We start from the raw sequence: 24,933 nt of genomic DNA on the forward strand, positions 1-24,933 counted from the left end.
AGAGGCGTTCCACTTGTTAATGATTAAGTAAGTGTCAGTGAAATTAGGCAACGTAAGTTTATACTGTAAGTAGTGGAAACACCCCCTCCCTTCACCCCCCCTAGAGAGCCGTTTCGTGCACGCCCCCTAAAATGAAATCCTTGCAACGCCACTGATTCTAAATTTAGTTACCGGAATTATTTGGCTCCCCCCCGATAACAGGCAGAGAATGTAAGAGGAGCGGGAGCAGAAAAGGAGCAATTTGAAGAAAACGTCGGAGCTTCCGTGCTTTGCGTGGGAGGGGGAAACACCCCTTATAGGGAGTGCCTTCCGCGCGCTCAGTATTAAGTGTCTCGCCACTTTGCGTGCTCACTACCTCACCCTAAAATGAAATAATTCTGGACTTAGTTACCTGGAAATACTTTGGCTCTACCCCCCCCCCTCCGAAAACAGGCAGAGGAAGTATTAAGATGAGCGGGAGCAGACAAGGAACGATTGACAGGAACGTCGGACCGAGCTTCCACTCCCCCTCCCTGCACCCCCCAAGGGAGCGCGCTTCCCGTGCTCACTACCGCCCCTAAACTGAAATCCAGCTATGTTTATATGTCACTAATTCTAGACAGAGTTACCGGGAAATATTTGGCTCTGCCCCCCCTATGATAACAGGCGTACGCCGCTGCAACGAGGCGCCTTAAACCACTCGGCACCTGATGAAGGAAAATAAAATAATAACAAAAGTGTTTCGCGGGCCTTCGGCCTTGCGGGCCTTTGGTCTCGCGGGCCTTCGGCCTCGCGGGTCTTCGGTCAAGTGGTCGGACCCCGGGATTGCGTCCCATTCATCAAATGTGCGTGTACCGCGAAAAAATCTGAAACTTTCGCCCCCGAGATTTATACTTCTAAAGATCTAGATCTTAGCCCTAAATCATGTAAATGGGATAAAACTTCATTTCTGACATTTCTACGATATTGATTTCATTTATAAACAAGAATTCATTAAAATATAGAGAAAATGAAAAGACTGGGGAAACTTGCTCAATGTTTACGCCGCCATCTTGTTTCTTATTGTTCTTCGCCAACGTTACAGACTAAGGGCGTGTTTATGCTTCCATTGCGAGGACAGAATCAGCGTTTTCAAACGTCGATCCATAACGCCGATCGTAAACGTGGTTCCGGGAGTGCTGTTTATGCTGTTTTCAGAGGCGAAATCACGATCTCCAGCTGGCTTCGCATCGTAATTTTCGTTGAGCAGGAAAGCGAGGTCAAATTGGGCGCGCCCTTTTTCGAAAGTTTTTTTTTCCGAGTGTTGTTATGGGGAAGGTACGTCGACTGTTATATAGGCCTAAACATCGAACAATTTCCGATATTTTAGTAATTGCATGGAACTTCTTGATATAGCCATATAATTTCCACCATGGTGAGGATAATAGTAAAAAAATGTTCCAGGTTATTTTTTGGTGTAAATCCCTCAACGTTCATCGTGATGACAAATTGGAAGAGTAATACTAGTAATAGTACTAATGCAAAACAAGGGAGATGAGAGGTGATTCCGTGGAGGTAACATGCAACCATGGAGCAATGCGACTGTATTTGCCCGCGGATTTTCATCTCACCGGAAGCATGTACCAAATGACGTCATTTAAACACGTTTACGATCGTGGTTCTGTTTATACTTCCCCAGAAAGCCTGATTCTGGTCAAACGACGTTTACAAACGCACCTTTTTGTGAGTTTACGATCGGTGTTTTGAAACAGCGTTTAAATGAAAGTAAGCATGGACGCAACCGTGTTTTGGACTAATCACGTTTGGAGACGCTGATTCTGGCCTGAAAAGTGGAAGCATAAACACGGCCTAAGCCTGAGTCGAATTGATTTTTAAATCGGTGTTCGATCTATGTCATCAAGTGCCGGTGCAGATTTTGCAAAATCGGTGCATCGACGAAAAAAAATAGATCAAACGTTGGCCGGCCGTTTCGTTTGGTTCACACAATCATCAAAATAACAGTAATGTCTAACTTAACTACTACTTGATTTTTATTCCCCCCAAAATGAAACCAATCGTGTAATTAGCCTGTTCACGGTTGTAAATTGCGCACGAGCAGAAAAAGGTCATTTGAGATAAACCATGAAGTTAGCTTTCAAATTCACTGACATAGGCATTTGTGATTTGATGATTATTCATGTATTCCTTTCAAAATAATCATTTTATCACATCCAAGCTGAATAGTAATAAATAGAGCCTTCATAATCACTGGTATTTGACAGTAGCCTAAACAATGGGTCAAATGTGCTAAAGGCAGACAATAAAACAGATTTCCAAACTTTATCCCTGATGTACTATTCTAGTCACCTGGTCTATACAATGCCTTTTGTTCTTAGAATTTGAATACTCTACCGGTAAAGCTTACACAATATCTACATTTGAAAATGATAGTGCTTATCCTAATGAAAAATCACAATGGTCATTTGAGAAAAGTTGATCATGAGCTAACCGTGAACTGGCTTATTATGATGCGTAATCACCATTAAGTTGAAGTTTATTTTGATCAGAATTCGAGTCTTACTCCTCTGCTCGCTCGTGCTGAGATAATTAATATGCACAATGAATTCATGAATGGAATCATCGCCATCGATCGCGCATGCGCAGTAGCTGTAATCAAACCAGAAAAATGATGCGATCAACGTAAAAGTAACCTTGCTATCATGAACAATATTAATATCATGACCATAGAACATTATTTAATTGTAATATTTTAACAATAACTTGCATATATGATAATCATTAATATGAATTTAGAGCTTGATGTGGAAAAATTTGTATTTCATTTCAATTTTTAATGAAGGACATCACATCACGATCGGCCTGAGTGAGTGAGTGCACTTGTCTAAAAAAATGATTGATTCTCGAACATTGTCAATATGCATAAACTCTTCTCACGATCGTAATATCACCATATAATAACATTTTACATGACAAAACAGAGAAAATTATGTTTTTTAATTATATTTTTTATAGTTTTTTCCCATCAATTCGCCCAACTTTGGGCTCTGAATCCATGAATGGAAAATATGTCATCGAGCATTGTGCTTCTTTTCTCGGAGACGTCCAGAGATGGAATAAAAATAAAAATGACAGTATTAATACTTCCATATAAACATAACATACTTTGCTGACATTGTCAATATTTTTTTTTTTTTTTTTTTTGTATTAAACATCCAGTAATAATTTATGTAAATTTAGAGCTCAATGCGAGACATTCGTATTTATTTTTATCCCCGCAAGCTCTTCACTTGTGTCTAAAATAAAAAATAGATTATCCGGATTAATTCTCGAACATCGTCATAACTCATATTCCACAATATTTCCTCACAATCGTTATATCAGCATTGAATACCTATTCATATGACCATCCAGAGAAAATTATGTATGATATTTATTCCCATCAATTAGGAGCTCATTTTGGATCCAACTACATCTCAGGCGAGTTACAGTGCTCTCCACTAGTAGAGCACTGTTTTGCCGGCAAGCACGCCTGTCGTTTCGGGAGAGTGAGTGAACAGGGCTGCGGATGGGGCTGTAGTGTATGCGAGTCCGGACTGCGAATGTTAGTTGACTGAAAATCATTTGGTTCGACTCTGCGTGATTCATGTCTTTAATTTTCATTTTAAACTTATATGTTGTCATCTGCAAATATCATTGTTTAAGATATTTTGGGAAGAATTCTGCATTAGTCCCTTTTTTGTGTCTGTGATCATAGAAAATACAAGCGAACTGTGTAACGCTTACCCTTCCAGCGCATACCGTTGCAGTGCGTGCATCGACGGCCGGAGCCAAAAAATTTGACTTGATTTTCCCCGCCTTCAAAATTTGATGCATCGATGTTTGATCGAATGAAAGTTGTCGAACACTGGTTTTTAAAATAATCGATATGACTCGGGCTTAGTTTTGATATGGACTGAAGTTATTGACCAAAAGATCTACCTGCTGCAGCTCACCCATTTGTTCACTGCATGTTCGCATGATTATGGTCACTAACTTCAGTCCATATCAAAATTACTGCAAAGCCAAGCCAAGCAATTTCTAACTAAAAATTTGAATGACGTCGAGATCGAAGCCAAAATTCAACCTTTTATTTTGACTGGATTTAATTATGAAATAAAGAGTTAAGAATAATTTTAGGAGTGAAATGAATGATTTTAGAATTGATGTCAGTGTATAAGGGTTGTATTTTGGGTGTTTTCACATTTAAAAAAAAATAGAAAAAAAAAATTAAGAAAAATCTGATATATTTTATTTTAAAAAATTGTAAAAATTGCCCACCCTGGATAGGATTAGGACAGATCAAGTGCTTGATGCAGATAATTGGGTTTAGCAGAAGCGGCAGACAAGGCTATTTGGTGAAGTCAAATGTATGTACTTATGGGATTGTGCTGAGTACAAATGAAAGGTATATGTTTTTAAAGGGATTATTACAAGCTGAAAATAATTATAAAAGTAGATGAAAATACAATGAGCAAATTAAATCAATTGAACCATATAGTTTGTCATCTTTTTAACTATATGACCTGCTGTCATGGCACATGGATAAAAGTGGTTTGATGATGTCATGTACCCTCTTTCCCTTTTCTTGTACATGTGTGTAACAAAATTAGTTTCAGTTATGATAATTTTTCAGATTAAAGGTAAAAGAAAGTAGTTGCAGCAAACAATTGTTTCATGAGAAAGTCTTTTAAATCAAGGTTACTTGTCAAAATATGATCTGGCACATCAATGTGAACTTATCTTTGTAAAATCATGAAATCTTAGCTCAAAATCAATAATTCTGATGATCACTAACACAGAAATGTATATGTATGACAGCGTATTAATATTGCTTTGAAAAATACTTGACATTTGATGAAATTCCATGCTTATTTTGCTCATTTTTCAGCAATTACGCATTTTCTTCCATAGCTGTTTGGCACATATTAACACTTTGGTGGTAATTTCATTGGATTCTGTTCAAACTCATTTTGAGATCGTTAACCACAACTGGTATTTATCTTTAAATCAGTAGTCAATTCTATTTTTACAATTTGGAGGGAAATATGTGAATAAATATAATTTTATATTAATATAATAAGTGAGGGGGTAAATCATCAGCTCGCTCATTACATACGATGACACTGTTTCACTGAAATGAGGCAAAACTCTAAAATGTCATTTGTTTTTCTTTTCTGATTTTAATGAAATTGTCAGTGCTTTATTCTTCTGTTTAAACAATTTTTTCAGCCTGGAGAACCCATTTAAGATGGTCTAGTGTACACTGCATTAAAAATTGGACTTTGAATCGGCAAACATTCATTTCTTTAATGCTCTCAAAGATAAGACGATATTTGCAATCATATTTTGGCATGATCTGCCTATAAAGTAGAGTAAACACACGTTCAATGTGGATTACAAATTTCATTAATTTGTTCTCAAACGCAGGAAAGCTGCTGTAGAGAGAGCAATGTTCAGTGCCATCTGAGCTGGCTTCAAGATGGATCATCAAACCAATGTGACATCACAAAGGATCTTTTAACCACATACCTCCTACATGTATATGCCTCAGTACTGCATGATCCCACCTTGTTTATTTTACATGTTACTGTGACGAGAAGGAGGATATAATGCCATACAGATCTACCCGTAAACCCATGGTAAGAAGTACTTGCTTTTGTTCGTAGTATAATATCTGTTTTCTGTATTATTCATGATGTACCTGGTGGGTGTTTCATAAAGCTGTTAGCTACTTTCAGAATGACCGATAATCCTTTTTTGTGGTAAATGATATTCACCAGTAAATATTCATTATTTACCACAAGAAAGGATCACCAGTCATTCTTAAAGTCGCTCTTAACGAGCGAACAGCTTTATGAAACGGCCCCCTGGGCATTATGAGTATTTTGTTCAGTTGAGTACACATGAGGTGGTTTCAGACCGCCTCGAAGTTCGCCAGTTCCAGGTATTCTCTGATCGGGAAATTTACCCCGATCAGAAAATACCAGGTATTTTGGCGGTCTGAAAGCAAACTACGCGTAATATCCCCGAAAGAAAATACCCGATAAATAGTAGGTACTTGGCGAAATTACGAGAACTTTCGCGGGGATTTTTCCAAGGTCGTGGGTATTTTGGCGGTCTGAAAGCAAATTACGGGAACTTTTAGCCCAGCGTGTCGTTGGGCGCGGGCGCCGTGCATGGGTTGCTGCTGGGCTAGTGATTTTGAATTTCGCGCCTTGCTGCTTATCAGACCATACTGCGCATGCTCGTAACTTCAGGAACTTATCCCGAAGGGTATGTTTCAGGGCGGTGTGAATGCAGGAATAATTAATGGGTATTTTTCAGCCTAAAAAAGTTCTCGTAATTTAACGGGGATTCTTGTGATCGAGGCGGTTTGAAACCACCTATGGAGACTGAGCCAATATATCTGTAGGCTGGAGTCTATGGAAAACATCTTCAACTGATCAAAGTAATTGATGTACAAAATGCAAGTATGCATAAACTTTCAAAATGTGGAAAGAGTATGAAATTATGAAGTAATAACCACTGTAAAGCATGGCACCATGAATTGTAAATACTTACATGTATGTGTAAACGCCCCTTTCGCTTGTTGAAACCTTACAACTGATTTTCTTTATGCTTTTCAGTAAATTAGGATTTTGAGATCCAAATGGAGTTTCATATCATGAAACCATTCTTTATAGCTGCATTTAAGTTTTAAGGATAGAAGAAACCACTGCTATGCATGAAGATGTTATCATGCATGTACAGTATTAGAATTTAGAAATGAGATTTGAGGGTTGCTCAGAATGTGATGCCAGAATGTTCCTTGAGTTTATAGGGAATATTGCAAAAATAGTGAGTACAATATTGACCCTAAGTGGAATATTTCTGGTATCCCGGATGAGGAAATTTCATTCAATATGATTATCAGGTCTAAGGATCATTAGACCTTGCAATATTTCATGATGTACAATACAGTGTATATCACGATATTACACAGTAAGTTTCTAGTTTTTCTACTCTTTTTTTTTTTATATGCCAGTCCTACGGGACGTATTATGGTATCAAGCTCGATGTCCGTCCATCTCTCTGTCTGTCCATCTGTTAACTTTTCCTTGTAAACGCAATAACTTCAGTTTAACTTAACCTAGGCTCATATAATTTGGTGTGTATGATACTAGCATGGATCCCAGGAAGACTTTTGATTTTAGGTCAAAAGGTCAAAGGTCAAGATCACAGTGACATGTTTTCATCTTACCCCTCTTAAGTCCTTGTAAACGCGGAGAATGAAACCTTTGGAGCAAGATAGCTTGTGTGAAAACAGAAGAATCAAAGAAACAGATAACAAAAGTTTGAGAAAAATCAGACAAATAGTGAGAAAGTTATGAGCATTTGAATAATTCGATCACTAATGCTATGGAGATCCTCCAATTGTCAATGCGACAAAGATGTGTGATGTCACTTGTGAACAACTCTCCCCATTACTTTAGTATATATTTCACTTAAATTGCCTCTTTTATCACATCTATCAGTAGATCATGTGTTCTTTCTATAGGAGGGCACGTAATACAGATTTTTAAAGAATACATCACGGATAAAGAGTTTGTACCACCATAAAAAGCAAAAAGAGACATTTTGAGGGTATTGTATAGTCCATCAGAGGGAAAGTTGTTCACATGTGACATCACACATCCTACGAGACGTATTATGGTATCACGCTCGATGTCCGTCCGTCTGTCTGTCCATGATTTTTCTGTTTCGACACAAGCCTACGTGTTCCAAAGGTTTCATTCCCCTTTAACCTAGGCTCGTATTATTTGGTGTTTATGATACTAGCACAGATCCCAGGATTTCAATTGATTTTGAGGTCAGAAGGTCAATGGTGAAGTCGCCACCTTCCACTTTTCTTGTTTGACCAATAACTCCATTTTTTGCGTTACGTATTATGTGCTTACCTTAGCGACACTCTTGTTTTTATAGCAAGCATGAACTGTTTGTACAATATGAATACTGATTACTGAGTAGAACTCATTGCTTCTTTGTTGAATGAATTTCGTGTTTACAAATTCTTTTTTTTTTTTTTTTTTCAGAATGGGATACCTGCAGGCTATAGAAAGTATGCTGAACCTCACTCCAAGTCTCTATGCTGTGTAAGTTCATGCTCATTATTTTCTTATTCTTTATTCACCAGGATTTTCTCAAAATTGTATATCGTACTGAGAGTCATAAACATGAAAGGAATTGAATTTCAGAATACAAGTATGTAAGAAGAGTCAAATGAAAAATGCAATTGATGTACTTGAACACTTAGGTCATCATTTGATCATTTTCCGTATGGTGAACGGAAGATATGATTGAATTATAATAAATGAGTATTCTCTCTTGATCACTGATTAAATGATTCAAACATTTGAGGGTTTCTTTTGTTAGAACAATGAATGATAGACTTGCATATAAAAGATAACTGATTTTTGCTTGTTTCCAACTTTGCATCATTAGAGAAATGTTTAATTTATTTCCTGCAATGATTGTTAACTTTATATGATATGTAATGCCTAACTATTGATGTTTCATTTGCCTTTTAAATCCATGTAGTATTGAAAATGATGTGGTAAGTAAGCTCAACAAGGGTTTATATACAATCAGCTTCATTGCTTTCATCTCTTCTTTCTTCTTTAATTCTTCTCTCCAACTAATCTTTTTTTTTTCTCCCATTCCTGATTCTGGTTTTGGTTGATTAGCACTGAAAGGGTTATATTAACTCGGTCTACAAGCAGTTGGTTTATTACTTAGATAGTCAAAGACTCAAATCCCACATGGGCTAAACCCAGTTGGTCTATTGATTTGGTCTAATTGTCATTTGATCTACTCTACACTTGGTCTTATATCCCTTTTTTTGGGCCTAATTCTGATTCCTGATTTAGTCTCATGCCAGTAGAGTCTACTTTCAACTTCATTTAAGTGATTTTTGACATTTGTTATCACAAACTATTCATCTAATTGAATATGAAGTTGAAGACTAAATGGATTTTAGATGGATTGGGTATAGCTTTTATACTGGAAATGAGGTAAATGGGCTAAATGGCAATCCCATCAAATGGTTAATAGACAAACTGGTTGTAGATAAACTCGGATTAGACCATGTGGGATGAGACCAAACCTAAAGTAGGGAAAGCAGGTATAGACCAATCAGTAATTTATCCACTGAAAGACTGAATATATATATTTCTTTGAAAAAAGATGGAAAGTCAGCTCTTATTCAAGATGAAATTGCAAAATTTGATACTTTTCCTTGATAACTCCAAATGGTTCCTATGCAAGATAAAATGATTTTAATTTCAAAGTGGCGAACCAAATTTAATGATACGATGGGGGTCGGGTGTTCGGACACTTATAATTTTGAAGCCTTCTTTATGAATTCAATAGTTGTAATCTTCTTCAATTTTGTTCTTTATAACATTTCCTAACACTTTGTACTAAATATTGATAAAACTATGTTTGTTACCTATTCCAAATGGCTATTTAAAATTGAATGTCCGGCGGACACAAAAAACTGGGTATATAATCTAACATGAAACTTATATGTATGGGGATGTTCATCTTTACACTAATTTCTAATTTGTGAACAGTGTTTAGGCTGATAACATCTTTTGTTAACTTCTGAATGTTATTCTTGTAAGTTACAAACTAAATTGACATCTTTATTTACAATGTACTTCCATTGACACAAAAAATGACACACCCTAAAGATTACGACTAAATATCAGATTTGATTTTTTTTCTTTTATAAGCTTTCATTTACTCTAACAAATTTCTGTTGAACACTGAACATCTTGGCAGTATTTCATGAAGATTGTTGTCAGTGATTTTAACCTATCATTTGTTATAAGCTACTGAAATCCTTGCTTCTGATTGGCTCAGAGCAAATTTATATCACTGACAAAGATGCTTTATGAAACAACCCCCCTTTGGCTAATTATTTTTATTTTGCAATACCTTTCCCTTGGATTTATTTCACTAAATACATGTATTGCACAATTAACAATTATTTACTCAGTTGACACTCTCTAACTTTGGGTGATTGGTTCTAGTATTTTAGGTGTGTTAATGGATTATAACTATTCTATCAGTTTTTTGTTGAATATTGATGTTGTGACAGGCTCATTTAGTATAATGATATTGAAGATGAAGTATTTATTTTGTTTGAATTGTATACAGGGTGTCTAGTTTGTCTGCAGTTCTGCACATTCGGGATCAATTCTAATCAAAGAAGACATACAATAGCCACAAAGTTTGCATCTGCAAATGTGCAGTGCAAATATTAATATTTTAGTCAAAATTGTGAACATTATTTCAATTTAAGTCATTTTATACCAAGGCCTAAAAATGTTTTCCTCATAAAACTTATATAAAATGAATGGTGTACACTACACAGACATGGAGCATCATTGTTTATTCACTCTCACATTGACTGGCTGTTTATTGTACAAATTTCACAGTTTTTGCTCTTATTTGAATGAGATTTTTGGCAAACAGTATAGAAAAAACAATATCAAAATGAAACTTTTGTGGAATGTTAGAGAAATTAATTTTTAATCTTCAGTCCAATTTTGGGTGGACAATCATCCTAGTAGTATTCTGTAAAAAAGGGAAGAGATGTCATGAACTTACAAGTCTATAACATAATATTGTATGCCTGTTCTATTTGTGTGTGTTATTTTACAAAATCAATCAAAGAAAATTTGAATTGATTTGAATGAGACGCAGATGCAATAGGAGATTAAGATAGGCAGGTGGGCTATCATGTGCAGTGGATATATGCACACTCATTACCTTTATTAACCAAGTACGTCCTGTGTAGGGTTAGCAGGATATTGGTGAACTTACTTTATGTGAGACAAATTAACTTGAATGAGTGTGAATAGCTTGTAATAGGGATTAAACAATGATGCATACAAATCTTTCCTTGTACAGTATATTATAACAGAGAATTGGTGATGCTTTTAAAGTTTAGAGCAAGAAGGCTTTATGTACATGTAGCTGCAGTGTCTTGCTTATGTTTGCAGGTACATACCTTAATTGAAACTTTGATCAACAGGTGGGTCTTCACACAAGACTAGCACATATAAAACTAAAGGCCTTCAGTACAAGTCATTGTTAGAGACAGTGATTTTCCGTTTCTAATAATGGTCTTTTCTGTTTCTGAAAATCTGTATTCCGTTTCAACTTGATCTAAAAATGGAAATTCCGTTTTGTCACTGAAAATGTACACAGCAAAGACCTAAATTCCATTTTGCAAATTTGAATTCCATGAATTTTTACATGAAAAGTATAAGAACCAAATGGAATTTCTGTTTTTTTTATATCGGTAAAACGGAAAATCACTGTCCCTACATTGTAAGCTGTGCATTCAGACCCTTTAACCCAAGTGAGGGAGATCTGCACACCAGACTATTTCCTGCTAATCATACTAATTAAGACAATGCGCCTGGGGCACTAGTGGCCTTCTTGCGTGCATAATAGTCATTGGAAATGTTGTTTTGACCACTGCTAAGACTGTGTATTTGGGATTGTCTATCTTATTTTATTACATCAAGGAATAAAGACTTTTATAGGTTTGTTTTGGTAGGTTTTAATGACTTTGAGGATATTTGTTCATTAGTGAATCATCATACCAGGGAACCAGCTTGATTATTTTACAGTGGCCCTAAAAACAAACAAACAAATAAATGATGGTAAAGAAATGCAAACCTTTTTGCGGATGTTAGTGTGCTGCCAAAAGGAGTTTGTGCGCACACTTGCTCTATTCTGATTGTTTTTCCCATCAGACGGGGGTGAGACTTATTTACCATTAGGCCTTAAATAGCCAATCAGTGCTCACTATTTTGCGCCAGTCTGATTACGCGCCTTTTGTTATATAATTTTGTTGTGTTTGCTTCTATTCATTTGTGCATCATACTCTGAAAAGTGCACAACAAAAAGCTTTTAGTATGGCTCTTCTTTGCGTTACATTCAAACCTTTTAAATGTTAACTATATTCCAGTGAACACTATGGTCTCCATGATCAGTTCTAAGTAAAGTTTATGGTCTCAACTGTCCTGTGAGTATTGTGTTTATGTATTACATGGATGATATTACCATCTTGTACGCTGTCTTTTATTTTTGTCTCACCTGCATAGCAGAGTGAGACTATAGGCGCCGCTTTTCCGACGGTGGCGGCGTCAACACCAAATCTTAACCGAAGGTTAAGTTTTTTAAATGACAGCATAACTTAGAAAGTATATGGACCTAGTTCATGAAACTAGGCCATAAGGTTAATCAAGTATTACTGAACATCCTGCCTGAGTTTCATGTCACATGACCAAGGTCAAAGGTCATTTAGGGTCAATGAACTTTACTTAGACCATGTTGGGGGAATCAACTTCAAAATCTTAACCTAAGGTTAAGTTTATGAAATGTCATCATAACTAAGAAAATATATGGACCTAGTTCATGAAACTTGGACATAAGGTTAATCAAGTATCACTGAAGATTCTGCATGAGTTTCACGTCACATGACCAAGGTCAAAGGTCATTTAGGGTCAATGAACTTTGGCCGAATGGGGGTATCTGTTGAATTACCATCATAACTTTGAAAGTTTATGGATCTGATTCATGAAACTTAGACATGATAGTAATTAAGTATCACTGAACATCCTGTGCAAGTTTCAGGTCACATGATTAAGGTCAAAGGTCATTTAGGGTCAATGAACTTTGGCCAAATTGGGGGTATTTGTTGAATTACCATCATAACTTTGAAAGTATATTGGTCTAGTTCATAAAACTTGGACATAAGAGTAATCAAGTATCACTGAACATCCTGTACGAGTTTTAGGTCACATGTTCAAGGTCAAAGGTCATGTAAGGTCAATGAACTTTGGCCATGTTGGGGGTATTTGTTGAATTACCATCATATCTCTGTAAGTGTATTGGTCTAGTTCATAAAACGTGGACATAAGAGTAACCAAGTATCACTGAACATCTTGTGCGAGTTATAGTAGTTTTCAAAGTCAGCACTGCTGCTATATTGAATCGCGTGATGCAGGTGAGACCGCCAGAGGCATTCCACTTGTTTTTTAACTTAAGAATTATATTCCAGGGGAGCATTTCATCAACATAATTTTTTTTTCTGACAACTTGTTACTATGGTAACTATCAGTTAATGAACTCGTCAGTACTAACAACTTTCATGAAATGGTCCTCTGTTTTCTTATTCTTTTCAGTCTAATGTATCTTAATTTTCTGTTGTATCTCTTTCTTTTTTTATCTATTGGTTCAGTGTGGTTGCCCTAACATCTTTGCTGTGATTCTCCTCTATGGGATGTTAGCTATCGTCTTTATGATTGTCTTTATCTGCTTTAGTGCTTCGTCAGGACGCCAGTTAGTAAACTATTTTCTTTTCTTTTAATGTTTCTAAATATGAAAGTGATCTTCTGTGATAACATGCAATTTTAGCTGCATTTTAATATGATTGATATAAAGGAGATTTCTGTTGTGTAGCAGGTTGTTTAAATTGGACTGAACAGAACTGTGTTTAAATAGAATGCTAATGAAAGTAAACTTATACATCATAAAGTCTTGCAAATTTGCATGCTTTAGACATTGTAAATGATTATAATAATTATAATGATAATAATAGTAATGATGATGATGCTGATGATGAAAATAACAATAATAATAATAATAGAGTATTTTATGAAGCGCACTTCGTCAGAAGATGCTTATGGCACAAGTCCATCATTATTTTCAAGACTACATTTGAATAAGCATTTAATTAACCAGGAGAAGGAACATGTCTGCACAAATGGCAAATGTTAATAACTGAGAGGTAAACAAGGTACAGATGGATTAAATTTTAACTTTTTATTGTTATTTTATCGATGTCATTACCTCTCAGTATATTTGCCATTCTGATATCACATCATTAATGCAAACATGTTCTTTCTCCTGGTTGATTAAACATTTTTGATAAAAAGAAATAGTTTGTTCTCATGACTTAGGTTAGTATTATAGAATGAATTTTATTTACATCATGGGATGTGGAGTCTACCCTTCAGTACCAGTTGCCAGTTTTGAAATTACTTTTTTTGTACTTTTGTTAAAAATATATAGTTTCCTTTACTTCACTCCCTCCCTGGGTTAAAAGAATAGAAAATATAAATTAAGATTTAAAGTTGAATATTATAGCATGAAGTAGTCTGTGCAAATTTGATAAATCTTTTTGGGTTTCCATTTGAAAAATCAAACAATAATCAGACAAACATAATAATGCCTCACTATGTCTGCCTGGGAGTCTTTTTACCTTTTGTGGGACACATTTACCTATAAAGTGACTTTCAATTCTTTTATTTCAAAATTTAGATATGAGCGAGATAAGGATCCCTTCAGTTCCAAGACCTTCTATCAGAGAAAAACAAAAGAAGACATTGAACTTTATAAACCAAAAGAAGAGAAAGGAGAACATATTGAGATATTAAGGAGAAGATTAACTGATCTTACTGATGGCTACAGAGATATTAAAGATCTTAAGGTAATATTGATAAAACAGGGGCTGTAACAAAAAGCTTAGCAATCATTGTAGAATGTATTTTACGATTGATTGCATTGACTACAATGTGCAACTAATCGTGAAGATCAAGCATACGATTAATCGCTAACCTTTGTGTTACAGGACCTAGGAATTTAAAAGTTTTAATATAAAAATGAAAATGATGAGCATTAATATTTAATCCCATAAAATGTTTTAGGTATACTTGTATGTCAAATATCATTTGCATATGATGACAATATATGAATCAATAATAAAATGCTTTGAGTAAACAAATCTGTCCCCGTGAAGGCTTTATCCCATTGCTGTTTACTGTAAAATAGGCTGTGCTATTGAGTGATTGTGCTGGCCTTGTTTTAAAAAAAGAACAGAAAATGAGTTGTGATAAACATTTAATTCTTCAAATTTTATCACAACCACAGGCAGATCTATGTTCAGGAAGTTTCTTTTTTTAAAAAGTCCATGTGAGGAACATCTGGTTGATTTCTCATGAAAAATAATCACCTTAAGAATTAAAGTCCATGCTGCTTCAAACCCCTCCTGGGGTTTATGCATCCTGACATACTGAGTCGAATCCAATACATGTTTCATTCATTAAAATGCTAGTTGAATTACAGCTAGATAGGATAAATGTGTATTATTTTGTGGAAGTGTTTAAGAGTTAATAGATCCACCCATGGGTAATTTATCCTATTTTAGTACATTAAAAACCCTAGATGGGGGTTATAACCTATTTAACATTGAACCTATTAAACTCGGACCATTAGCATTGTAATTGTACCTGTTGCTGATTATTTTAAAATATATTTAATTAGTTAAAAAAAGCCAACTCATGTTTAATACTGCATTTTTTGTTTCCATCTGTAGAAAAAGTATTATAATCATTGCAAGACCTGTTCAGTGGTTACCAGCTCTGGACGTCTACTCTTTCATCAAGCTGGTGAAGAGATCGACTCTGCGGAATGTGTCATTCGTATGAACAATGCCCCCGTTGTTGGATATGAGGAATATGTGGGAAAGAAGACAACCTCACGGATTGTGTGCTTCCGATCTGTTGCCAATTTAAAGAAGAGCATGTTAACTGGCAGAGGATTTACAAAGGAGGTGAGAAAATACTTACCTTTCGATAGATCTGCAGTGGTAATGTGAAAAGTAGAAGTAAGAAAGAGAGAGTGAGAGAAGTGAAGATGGAAGGGTGAGAAAGATAGATAAAGAGAACATGGAAATGAAAAAAAAATGATTTATTTAATGAGACACACACTTATAGATAGATAAAGAGAATATGGAAATGAAAAAAAAAATGATTTATTTAATGAGACACACACTTATAGATAGATAAAGAGAATATGGAAATGAAAAAAAAAATTGTTTATTTAATGAGACACACACTTATAGATAGATAAAGAGAATATGGAAATGAAAAAAAAAATGATTTATTTAATGAGACACACACTTATTTTTTCAAACAAAATTACAACAAAAGAGGAGGGGTAGCGATGGGGGGGGGGGGGGGGGAAGAAGGTTGGGAAAGAAAGAGGGAAGAGATAGTGCAGGCACAAAAGATTTATTTTGGGGGTGAATTGGGCCATTTTGAGCCTACATAACGTTTTGAGATGGTTTGAACTGTTTGATGATGTGAAAAATAAATCATGTCTGTAAAGCACAATATGTGAATTTATTCAAGCACATCTGTTTCAATATGCAAAAGAATATTAGGAGAATATCTAGTATATCTAGTATATACTATGTTATGGATGGTTTTCTATATTATACCATATTTGGGTTATTATTATCCTTGTAACAGGTGGTAGTATGGGGCGCTGAGAATCGTAGCCCTGATAGATGGGCCATGTCTGAACTTAAGATGTTCTTATGGCAGTACTAATTTTTGCTTATCATCTTATTAAAATATGGTAGTATGGGGTGCTGAGAATCCTAGTCATGGTAGATGGGCCATGTCTAAACTTAAGATGTTCTTAAGGCAGTACTTAAAAAACTAAATGATAATTATTTGCTTATCATCTTTATAACAGGTGGTTGTATGGGGTGCTGAGAATCCTAGCCATGGTAGATGGGCCATGTCTAAACTTAAGATGTTCTTAAGGCAGTACTTAAAAAACTAAATGATAATTATTGGCTATCATCTTTATAACAGGTGGTTGTATGGGGTGCTGAGAATCCTAGTCATGGTAGATGGGCCATGTCTAAACTTAAGATGTTCTTAAGGCAGTACTTAAAAAACTAAATGATAATTATTTGCTTATCATCTTTATAACAGGTGGTTGTATGGGGTGCTGAGAATCCTAGCCATGGTAGATGGGCCATGTCTAAACTTAAGATGTTCTTAAGGCAGTACTTAAAAAACTAAATGATAATTATTGGCTATCATCTTTATAACAGGTGGTTGTATGGGGTGCTGAAAATCCTAGTCATGGTAGATGGGCCATGTCTAAACTTAAGATGTTCTTAAGGCAGTACTTAAAAAACTAAATGATAATTATTGGCTATCATCTTTATAACAGGTGGTTGTATGGGGTGCTGAGAATCCTAGTCATGGTAGATGGGCCATGTCTAAACTTAAGATGTTCTTAAGGCAGTACTTAAAAAACTAAATGATAATTATTTGCTTATCATCTTTATAACAGGTGGTTGTATGGGGTGCTGAGAATCCTAGCCATGGTAGATGGGCCATGTCTAAACTTAAGATGTTCTTAAGGCAGTACTTAAAAAACTAAATGATAATTATTGGCTATCATCTTTATAACAGGTGGTTGTATGGGGTGCTGAGAATCCTAGTCATGGTAGATGGGCCATGTCTAAACTTAAGATGTTCTTAAGGCAGTACTTAAAAAACTAAATGATAATTATTTGCTTATCATCTTTATAACAGGTGGTTGTATGGGGTGCTGAGAATCCTAGCCATGGTAGATGGGCCATGTCTAAACTTAAGATGTTCTTAAGGCAGTACTTAAAAAACTAAATGATAATTATTGGCTATCATCTTTATAACAGGTGGTTGTATGGGGTGCTGAGAATCCTAGTCATGGTAGATGGGCCATGTCTAAACTTAAGATGTTCTTAAGGCAGTACTTAAAAAACTAAATGATAATTATTGGCTATCATCTTTATAACATGTGGTTGTATGGGGTGCTGAGAATCCTAGCCATGGTAGATGGGCCATGTCTAAACTTAAGATGTTCTTAAGGCAGTACTTAAAAAAACTAAATGATAATTATTGGCTATCATCTTTATAACAGGTGGTTGTATGGGGTGCTGAGAATCCTAGCCATGGTAGATGGGCCATGTCTAAACTTAAGATGTTCTTAAGGCAGTACTTAAAAAACTAAATGATAATTATTTGCTTATCATCTTTATAACAGGTGGTTGTATGGGGTGCTGAGAATCCTAGCCATGGTAGATGGGCCATGTCTAAACTTAAGATGTTCTTAAGGCAGTACTTAAAAAACTAAATGATAATTATTGGCTATCATCTTTATAACAGGTGGTTGTATGGGGTGCTGAGAATCCTAGTCATGGTAGATGGGCCATGTCTAAACTTAAGATGTTCTTAAGGCAGTACTTAAAAAACTAAATGATAATTATTTGCTTATCATCTTTATAACAGGTGGTTGTATGGGGTGCTGAGAATCCTAGCCATGGTAGATGGGCCATGTCTAAACTTAAGATGTTCTTAAGGCAGTACTTAAAAAACTAAATGATAATTATTGGCTATCATCTTTATAACAGGTGGTTGTATGGGGTGCTGAGAATCCTAGCCATGGTGGATGGGCCATGTCTAAACTTAAGATGTTCTTAAGGCAGTACTTAAAAAACTAAATGATAATTATTGGCTATCATCTTTATAACATGTGGTTGTATGGGGTGTTGAGAATCCTAGCCATGGTAGATGGGCCATGTCTAAACTTAAGATGTTCTTAAGGCAGTACTTAAAAAACTAAATGATAATTATTGGCTATCATCTTTATAACAGGTGGTTGTATTGGGTGCTGAGAATCCTAGCCATGGTAGATGGGCCATGTCTAAACTTAAGATGTTCTTAAGGCAGTACTTAAAAAACTAAATGATAATTATTTGCTTATCATCTTTATAACAGGTGGTTGTATGGGGTGCTGAGAATCCTAGCCATGGTAGATGGGCCATGTCTAAACTTAAGATGTTCTTAAGGCAGTACTTAAAAAACTAAATGATAATTATTTGCTTATCATCTTTATAACAGGTGGTTGTATGGGGTGCTGAGAATCCTAGCCATGGTAGATGGGCCATGTCTAAACTTAAGATGTTCTTAAGGCAGTACTTAAAAAACTAAATGATAATTATTGGCTATCATCTTTATAACAGGTGGTTGTATGGGGTGCTGAGAATCCTAGCCATGGTAGATGGGCCATGTCTAAACTTAAGATGTTCTTAAGGCAGTACTTACAAACTAAATGGTTCTCTCTCAAGGATGGAGGTGAAGAGATAGCCAACGCAATCTTTGAATCAGAGACAGGTATATCAAGGTAAGTCATACCTGGGTCCCATAACACATAGGTTAGTGATTACCCTAATTGTATACTTAATTGTGACGATTGATTGTAATGCAATCGTTAAAATGATGATTGCTAAGCTTTGTCATTCAAGACCCTGGATACCATTTCATCAAACTTGTCAGTTGTCTATTCTGAGATATTTGTTTTAGCATTAATTGTGCTTCTGGTCCATGTTTCTTCGGCACAGCAGAATGAATCAAATGTTTTCACTGAGAACTCATTTACAAAGCTTGGATTCTGGTGTTCCGGGTATAACCGACTTGGGCCTTATGTGGTTACTCACATATATTTGTAAAGTGTAAATTCACTTGTTTGAAATCAGAAAGTGCAATTAAATGAGGTTAGTGTTTGGATTGTTATACCTACAGTTAACTATTCATTGTGTATTGTAACTAACTGCATGATACCTAAAATATTTTTGAGTGAAATCAAAATGGCCATTACTAGAATCGCCCATAAACTGCTTCCTATAAAAAAGAATTCCTATTGATATTATTTAAGCCTTTGAGATCTTTAAATAAAATTTGTGTTCTTAGACGAGATCGAAGTATATATGTTTATTACCAATAATTCAATGTAACTCATCTTGTTACCAATGTTAATCAATATTTTTTGTCCTTTTTGACAGGGAGAAGTCACACACCTGGCTGTCTACTGGTTTATTTACCATGCTCTTTGCTCTACAAACCTGTGATAATATTACAGTATACGGAATGGTGGATGAAAACTACTGCAAGTAAGATATCCATGGAATATTATTAATTTTTTATTCATATGTGTACATGATTAACTGCTCATATTGATGTTGTTTGTCTTTGGCAACTCATGCTTTGATAAAAATGAGATATATAAGATTTGTATTTATCTCCCTTATTTTGTGCCAATTCAGTTTTTAAAAAAATGTATGGTTACTGACATTAAAACCATTTTACAAAGAAATACAGATTAGTATAGTATTTTATTTTAAACATACAACAAAACAAGGGGGATGTATATGCAACCTTATAAAGGGGGGGGGGGTGGGGGTGAAAATCAGAAGTGTGATTGTAGATTATATTCTTCTACTCTTGGTGATAATGTTTCAATTCTAGCATTCATATCAGGAATGGAGATTCTATCAGTGAAATTAAATGTGTTTGACCTTTTAAATGTCTTTTTTAAAATCCAGATTGCATAAAGAAATAGAAGCACCTTACCATTACTATGAAAACCTGCCATGGAATGAATGTGAGTTTCTCAACATGCATGAGAACAAAATGAAACAAGGACATCGTTATCTGACGGAGAAAGCCCTCTATCGTCGCTTTGCATCCATGTTCAATTTAAATTTCAAGTATCCAGCATGGAACCTGACCAATGCATCACATGTTGATTTCAAGAGCCCATTTAGAGAGAAGTATATGAAGGAACACACAAAGAGGTGACACTTTCCAGATCAAGTGTTCGTGTGTAGGTGATCAATGCAAATTGTGGTGTTAATTATTAAAGTGCCATGAAGGTGTTGTGTAAAGATAGAATGCTATGAGTGGGTGATCAGTTCAAGCTATGGTGTCAATCATGTGCAGTATAAAACACTTGTTTAACATACTATTCTTATTGATAATTGAAAATTACAACAGATACTTCCAAGTTTATATGAACAATCATGAAATTTTACCATATGATTCTTAGGTACGGATATTTTTTTTAACCAAAAAATGAAACAAAATATATATATAGCAAATCATGTTATGAAGACAAAGATTGTGGTGGGCAAAATTTTGCCTTTTTACCCTGATAATATCGATGAGCAGCAAAATTCACAGAAATGTGAAGTAATAGACTTTCAATATTCGTTTAAGCACTAGAAGTTTAGTTCCCTGTTGAAAGAACAGTGGACTTCAAATGCATATACATGTACACTACTAAACTAAAACTTATGCACACAGCGTCACTTAGGATGATACCATGCAAGAGCTGAAAATCAACATTATAATGTCATGTGATCACACTGTATAAATGTCATGTGATCACACTGTATAATGTCATGTGATCACACTGTATAGTACATTGCAGTACTATCAATACAGTAATATAACTACTCAGCAACCGCAGGATAGAATGTGATACAGTTTTATTTGTATAATTCCGAAGACAGTGTTCGTTAAGGTGTTTGATGCTGTATTCTTTAGTTACAAACCTGATCAAGGCTTATGCAATAAGTTTATTTGAATTTATATTACAGATATGAGTTCCACAAGGATAATTCAATTTGATTTCCATTTACCGGGAGGTAAAGCTTTAAATAGATCATCCAACTATTTGAAATAGAGACAAATCAAATTAAGTATATTCTTATTTCTAGAGATAAGTGCCTATCACTTTGAATCTATAGAGTAAAACAATATTTTAATATGAATGAAACGTATTGTTGTATAATAAATTATATTAGATAGAACTATATTTCAAGTGATTGATGTTCTATATAGATGTAGATTTGATATTCATGAAGAAACGATTTGCTCTATGCCTTGAATCTCACTGTTAGATGTGAAATGAATAGGTAGATGAATGGAAAGATTAAAACTCAAAAGAAATGCTCCACAATATTGAACAATGATACTGCTCAACTTTTGGTATTATTTCTTCTTTTTTCTTATATTATAAAGCCTTTTTGTCTCACCTGCATAGCAGAGTGAGACTATAGGCGCCGCTTTTCCGACGGCGGCGGCGACGGCGACGGCGGCGGCGGCGTCAACACCAAATCTTAACCTGAGGTTAAGTTTTTGAAATGACAGCATAACTTTGAAAGTATATAGACCTAGTTCATGAAACTTGGCCATAAGGTTAATCAAGTATTACTGAACATGCTGCCTGAGTTTCATGTCACATGACCAAGGTCAAAGGTCATTTAGGGTCAATGAACTTAGACCATGTTGGGGGAATCAACATCAAAATCTTAACCTAAGGTTAAGTTTTTGAAATGTCATCATAACTTAGAAAATATATGGACCTAGTTCATGAAACTTATACATAAGGTTAATCAAGTATCACTGAACATCCTGCATGAGTTTCACGTCACATGACCAAGGTCAAAGGTCACTTAGGGTCAATGAACTTTGGCCGAATTGGGGGTATCTGTTGAATTACCATCATAACTTTGAAAGTTTATGGATCTGATTCATGAAACTTGGACATAATAGTAATCAAGTATTACTAAACATCCTGTGCAAGTTTCAGGTCACATGATCAAGGTCAAAGGTCATTTAGGGTCAATGAACTTTGGCCAAATTGGGGTATTTGTTGAATTACAGCCATAAATTTGAAAGTGTGTTGGTCTAGTTCATAAAACTTGGACATAAGAGTAATCAAGTATCACTGAACATCCTGTGCAAGTTTCAGGTCACATGATCAAGGTCATGTAAGGTCAAAGAACTTTGGCCACGTTGGGGGTATTTGTTGAATTGCCATCATATCTCTATAAGTGTATTGGTCTAGTTCATAAAACGTGGAAATAAGAGTAACCAAGTATCACTGAACATCTTGTGCGAGTTATAGTAGTTTTCAAAATCAGCACTGCTGCTATATTGAATCGCGTGATGCAGGTGAGACGGCCAGAGGCATTCCACTTGTTGTGAAATGGTTCTATATTCAATGTGTTATGAAACAAATTTTGTGTTTTATCAAGTTATCTGTATATATGGCTACCCGTCTATCTTAGTGAAGTATGTTATCAGAGTCCTGTATCTGGCTACATGATCATCTCTTTATTATTATTTGAGTCAAGCATTTTCTAAATTTATGCCACTTAATGATCCATTCTATTATATTTTGCCTTTCTGACTTCCTAATTTTCTATTTATGGAAAATAATGTAATTTTTAATTCATCTACCATTTGCACAGCTTTACAAGTTAATTTGTTATGTTAATTTAGTTTGAACAATGGATCGTTTCTTGATGCTTTTTAGCACTGAAAAGTTGTCATTCTATGATAGTTACCATAGTAACCAGTGCATCTCAGTCAATCAAACTGAGGTTTTCACTAAAATTGTCAGAGCTGACAATTTAGTTAGTGCTGACAACTTTTATTAAATATATTTACCATGTCTGGCATTATGGGGAGAATTTGACAGTTTTAGTGTCAGCACAAATTTAATGACAACATTACAAATGGGAGATCGAATTGATAATAAACACTTTTAAAGATAGGCCTAATAATAGAAATTAACAAAATGATAAAGATTAGAGATTTCGAATTGATTTCAGAGATTTTAAAAATATAATTCAAACTGTTGCTTGGATTGTATTTGGTAACTCTAAAGATTATATAGTTTCAATTTTTGTTTTCTTTGTCACTGTCAAATGAGATTAAAAATTGTTATAAAACATGCATTGAATGAAGGATTGGGCATACAAATTCTGATATAATCTGGAAATTTTACATTGATATGTCTCAAATAAAGGTATTGGTTTGAATAATTTGTTTCCTTGTATGGAATGGGGAAATATTTTCAGCATGCAATTTCTATTTACAACTTTCTAATTACATTGACTTTTATTATATTGAGGGAATTAGATAACCAAGAGAGTGCACAAAATTTAATAAGATTTTTCTGATATTCAATTGATGATAAAAATGAACAGTCACTAGTACGTTTTTGTAAGATTTTAATGTGAGAATAAGTATCTCCAAACTGTCCAATATTTTGTGCAAAATCATACACAAAGTTGTAGGATTTTTGTTTCTTCTGGGAAAGTTATGTGTAAGTATTAATAGTAACATTTATATAGTGCTTATTACATTGCATCTGTAAGCAATTTGCATGTACAAAATGCTATCATTATACAGCAAAATCAATCAGGACCAAAGTTTTATTGCCAAGGTATATTTGTTTTGTAGTTCCAAATACCCTTGATTCTAATCACTGATTCTTATTGTGATCTAAGCTGTTTATCAGACCTCTCAATTTACTTGTATTATTCTCCTTGCTTTTCACCTTAATTTTGTTTCCTTCATTGTAAATGGTTTCTCTTTTATCATCTCTTGTAAAATAGCAATTATTTTTGTCATGTATAAGTTGTGTTTAGGTACTTATGCATTTCATCATTTTCATGCATTTTCGTATAATTCATGCATTTATATAAATTTTTGTGAATTTTGATTGTGTTTGTAATACTATGTACGCTGTTTTCTCTTTGATTGACCAATGTATTCTTTTAGATTGATTTCATGTCATTTTGTAATTCCATGTTGATTTTCTTGCCTGAATTATGCCAAATGTGAACCAAAAAATGATGAGTGAATTTTTTGCTTAGTATTAGCCTGTGCAATGTAAAACTAAGTATTAATTATTTTTATGAAATTTGATCAGTGTATGAATGAAATAAAAAAAAGTTGTTTTGTGCAATCAGTGAAGATTGGACCACTTGAAAAAATGTTTTGACAGTATTGTCATTTTTTAATGATTGTGAAACATACACTATTATGTATGAAAGTATTTAGAGCAACTTTGTAAAAGGGGAAGATCTCCCTGGTGTATAGATGCTTTTATGAAAGAAGAAAAACAAAGAAACATCAATTCATAATACTAATGATCAGTAACCGAAATATTTGGTGCCTATTTCAATCAAGTATTCTCATTTTAAAATGTTATGTCACAAAAGTATTTTTGTGTTTCATGTAGCCCTATGTTTGAAATGAAATTGGAAAGAGCTGAATTCAATGTATTTGAATTATTTGTTTGATTACACTTTGATAGCATTTGGTTAAAAATGTGATTAAAGTGATTAAGCATTGTTCTTGGTCCCTTATATGT

The 24,933-nt window shown here is 34.7% G+C and overlaps 1 protein-coding gene across 2 annotated transcripts; it reads left to right on the top strand.

The window, feature by feature from the left end:
- The first annotated feature begins 4,399 nt into the window (after nucleotides 1-4,399).
- Nucleotides 4,400-24,670, top strand: LOC129260754 (alpha-N-acetyl-neuraminyl-2,3-beta-galactosyl-1,3-N-acetyl-galactosaminide alpha-2,6-sialyltransferase-like). Of its 2 annotated transcripts, XM_064114242.1 has the most exons (10): nucleotides 4,400-4,423; nucleotides 5,446-5,657; nucleotides 8,091-8,150; nucleotides 8,596-8,611; nucleotides 13,319-13,419; nucleotides 14,401-14,569; nucleotides 15,455-15,691; nucleotides 18,947-19,107; nucleotides 19,766-19,873; nucleotides 20,306-24,547. In XM_064114242.1, exons 3-10 carry the CDS (start codon nucleotides 8,092-8,094, stop codon nucleotides 20,559-20,561), a joined length of 1,107 nt encoding a protein of 368 aa, XP_063970312.1. In that variant the 5' UTR covers nucleotides 4,400-4,423; nucleotides 5,446-5,657; nucleotide 8,091; the 3' UTR covers nucleotides 20,562-24,547. The 2 variants fall into 2 exon arrangements, with proteins under 2 accessions (XP_063970312.1, XP_063970311.1); XM_064114241.1 differs by lacking the exon at nucleotides 8,596-8,611 and having other exon boundaries at nucleotides 20,306-24,670.
- Nucleotides 24,671-24,933: the final 263 nt, after the last annotated feature.

Source organism: Lytechinus pictus, unplaced genomic scaffold (assembly GCF_037042905.1).
Source record: "Lytechinus pictus isolate F3 Inbred unplaced genomic scaffold, Lp3.0 scaffold_19, whole genome shotgun sequence".
NCBI classification, from domain to species: domain Eukaryota; kingdom Metazoa; phylum Echinodermata; class Echinoidea; order Temnopleuroida; family Toxopneustidae; genus Lytechinus; species Lytechinus pictus.

Excerpts from the sequence above, each read along its gene's own strand:
- LOC129260754 (XM_064114241.1), top strand. The coding sequence starts at position 5,628 with ATGCCATACAGATCTACCCGTAAACCCATG. Across the intron at positions 5,658-8,090 it reads GATCTACCCGTAAACCCATG|AATGGGATACCTGCAGGCTA; the intron begins GTAAGAAGTACT and ends TTTTTTTTTCAG. Across the intron at positions 8,151-13,318 it reads ACTCCAAGTCTCTATGCTGT|TGTGGTTGCCCTAACATCTT; the intron begins GTAAGTTCATGC and ends CTATTGGTTCAG.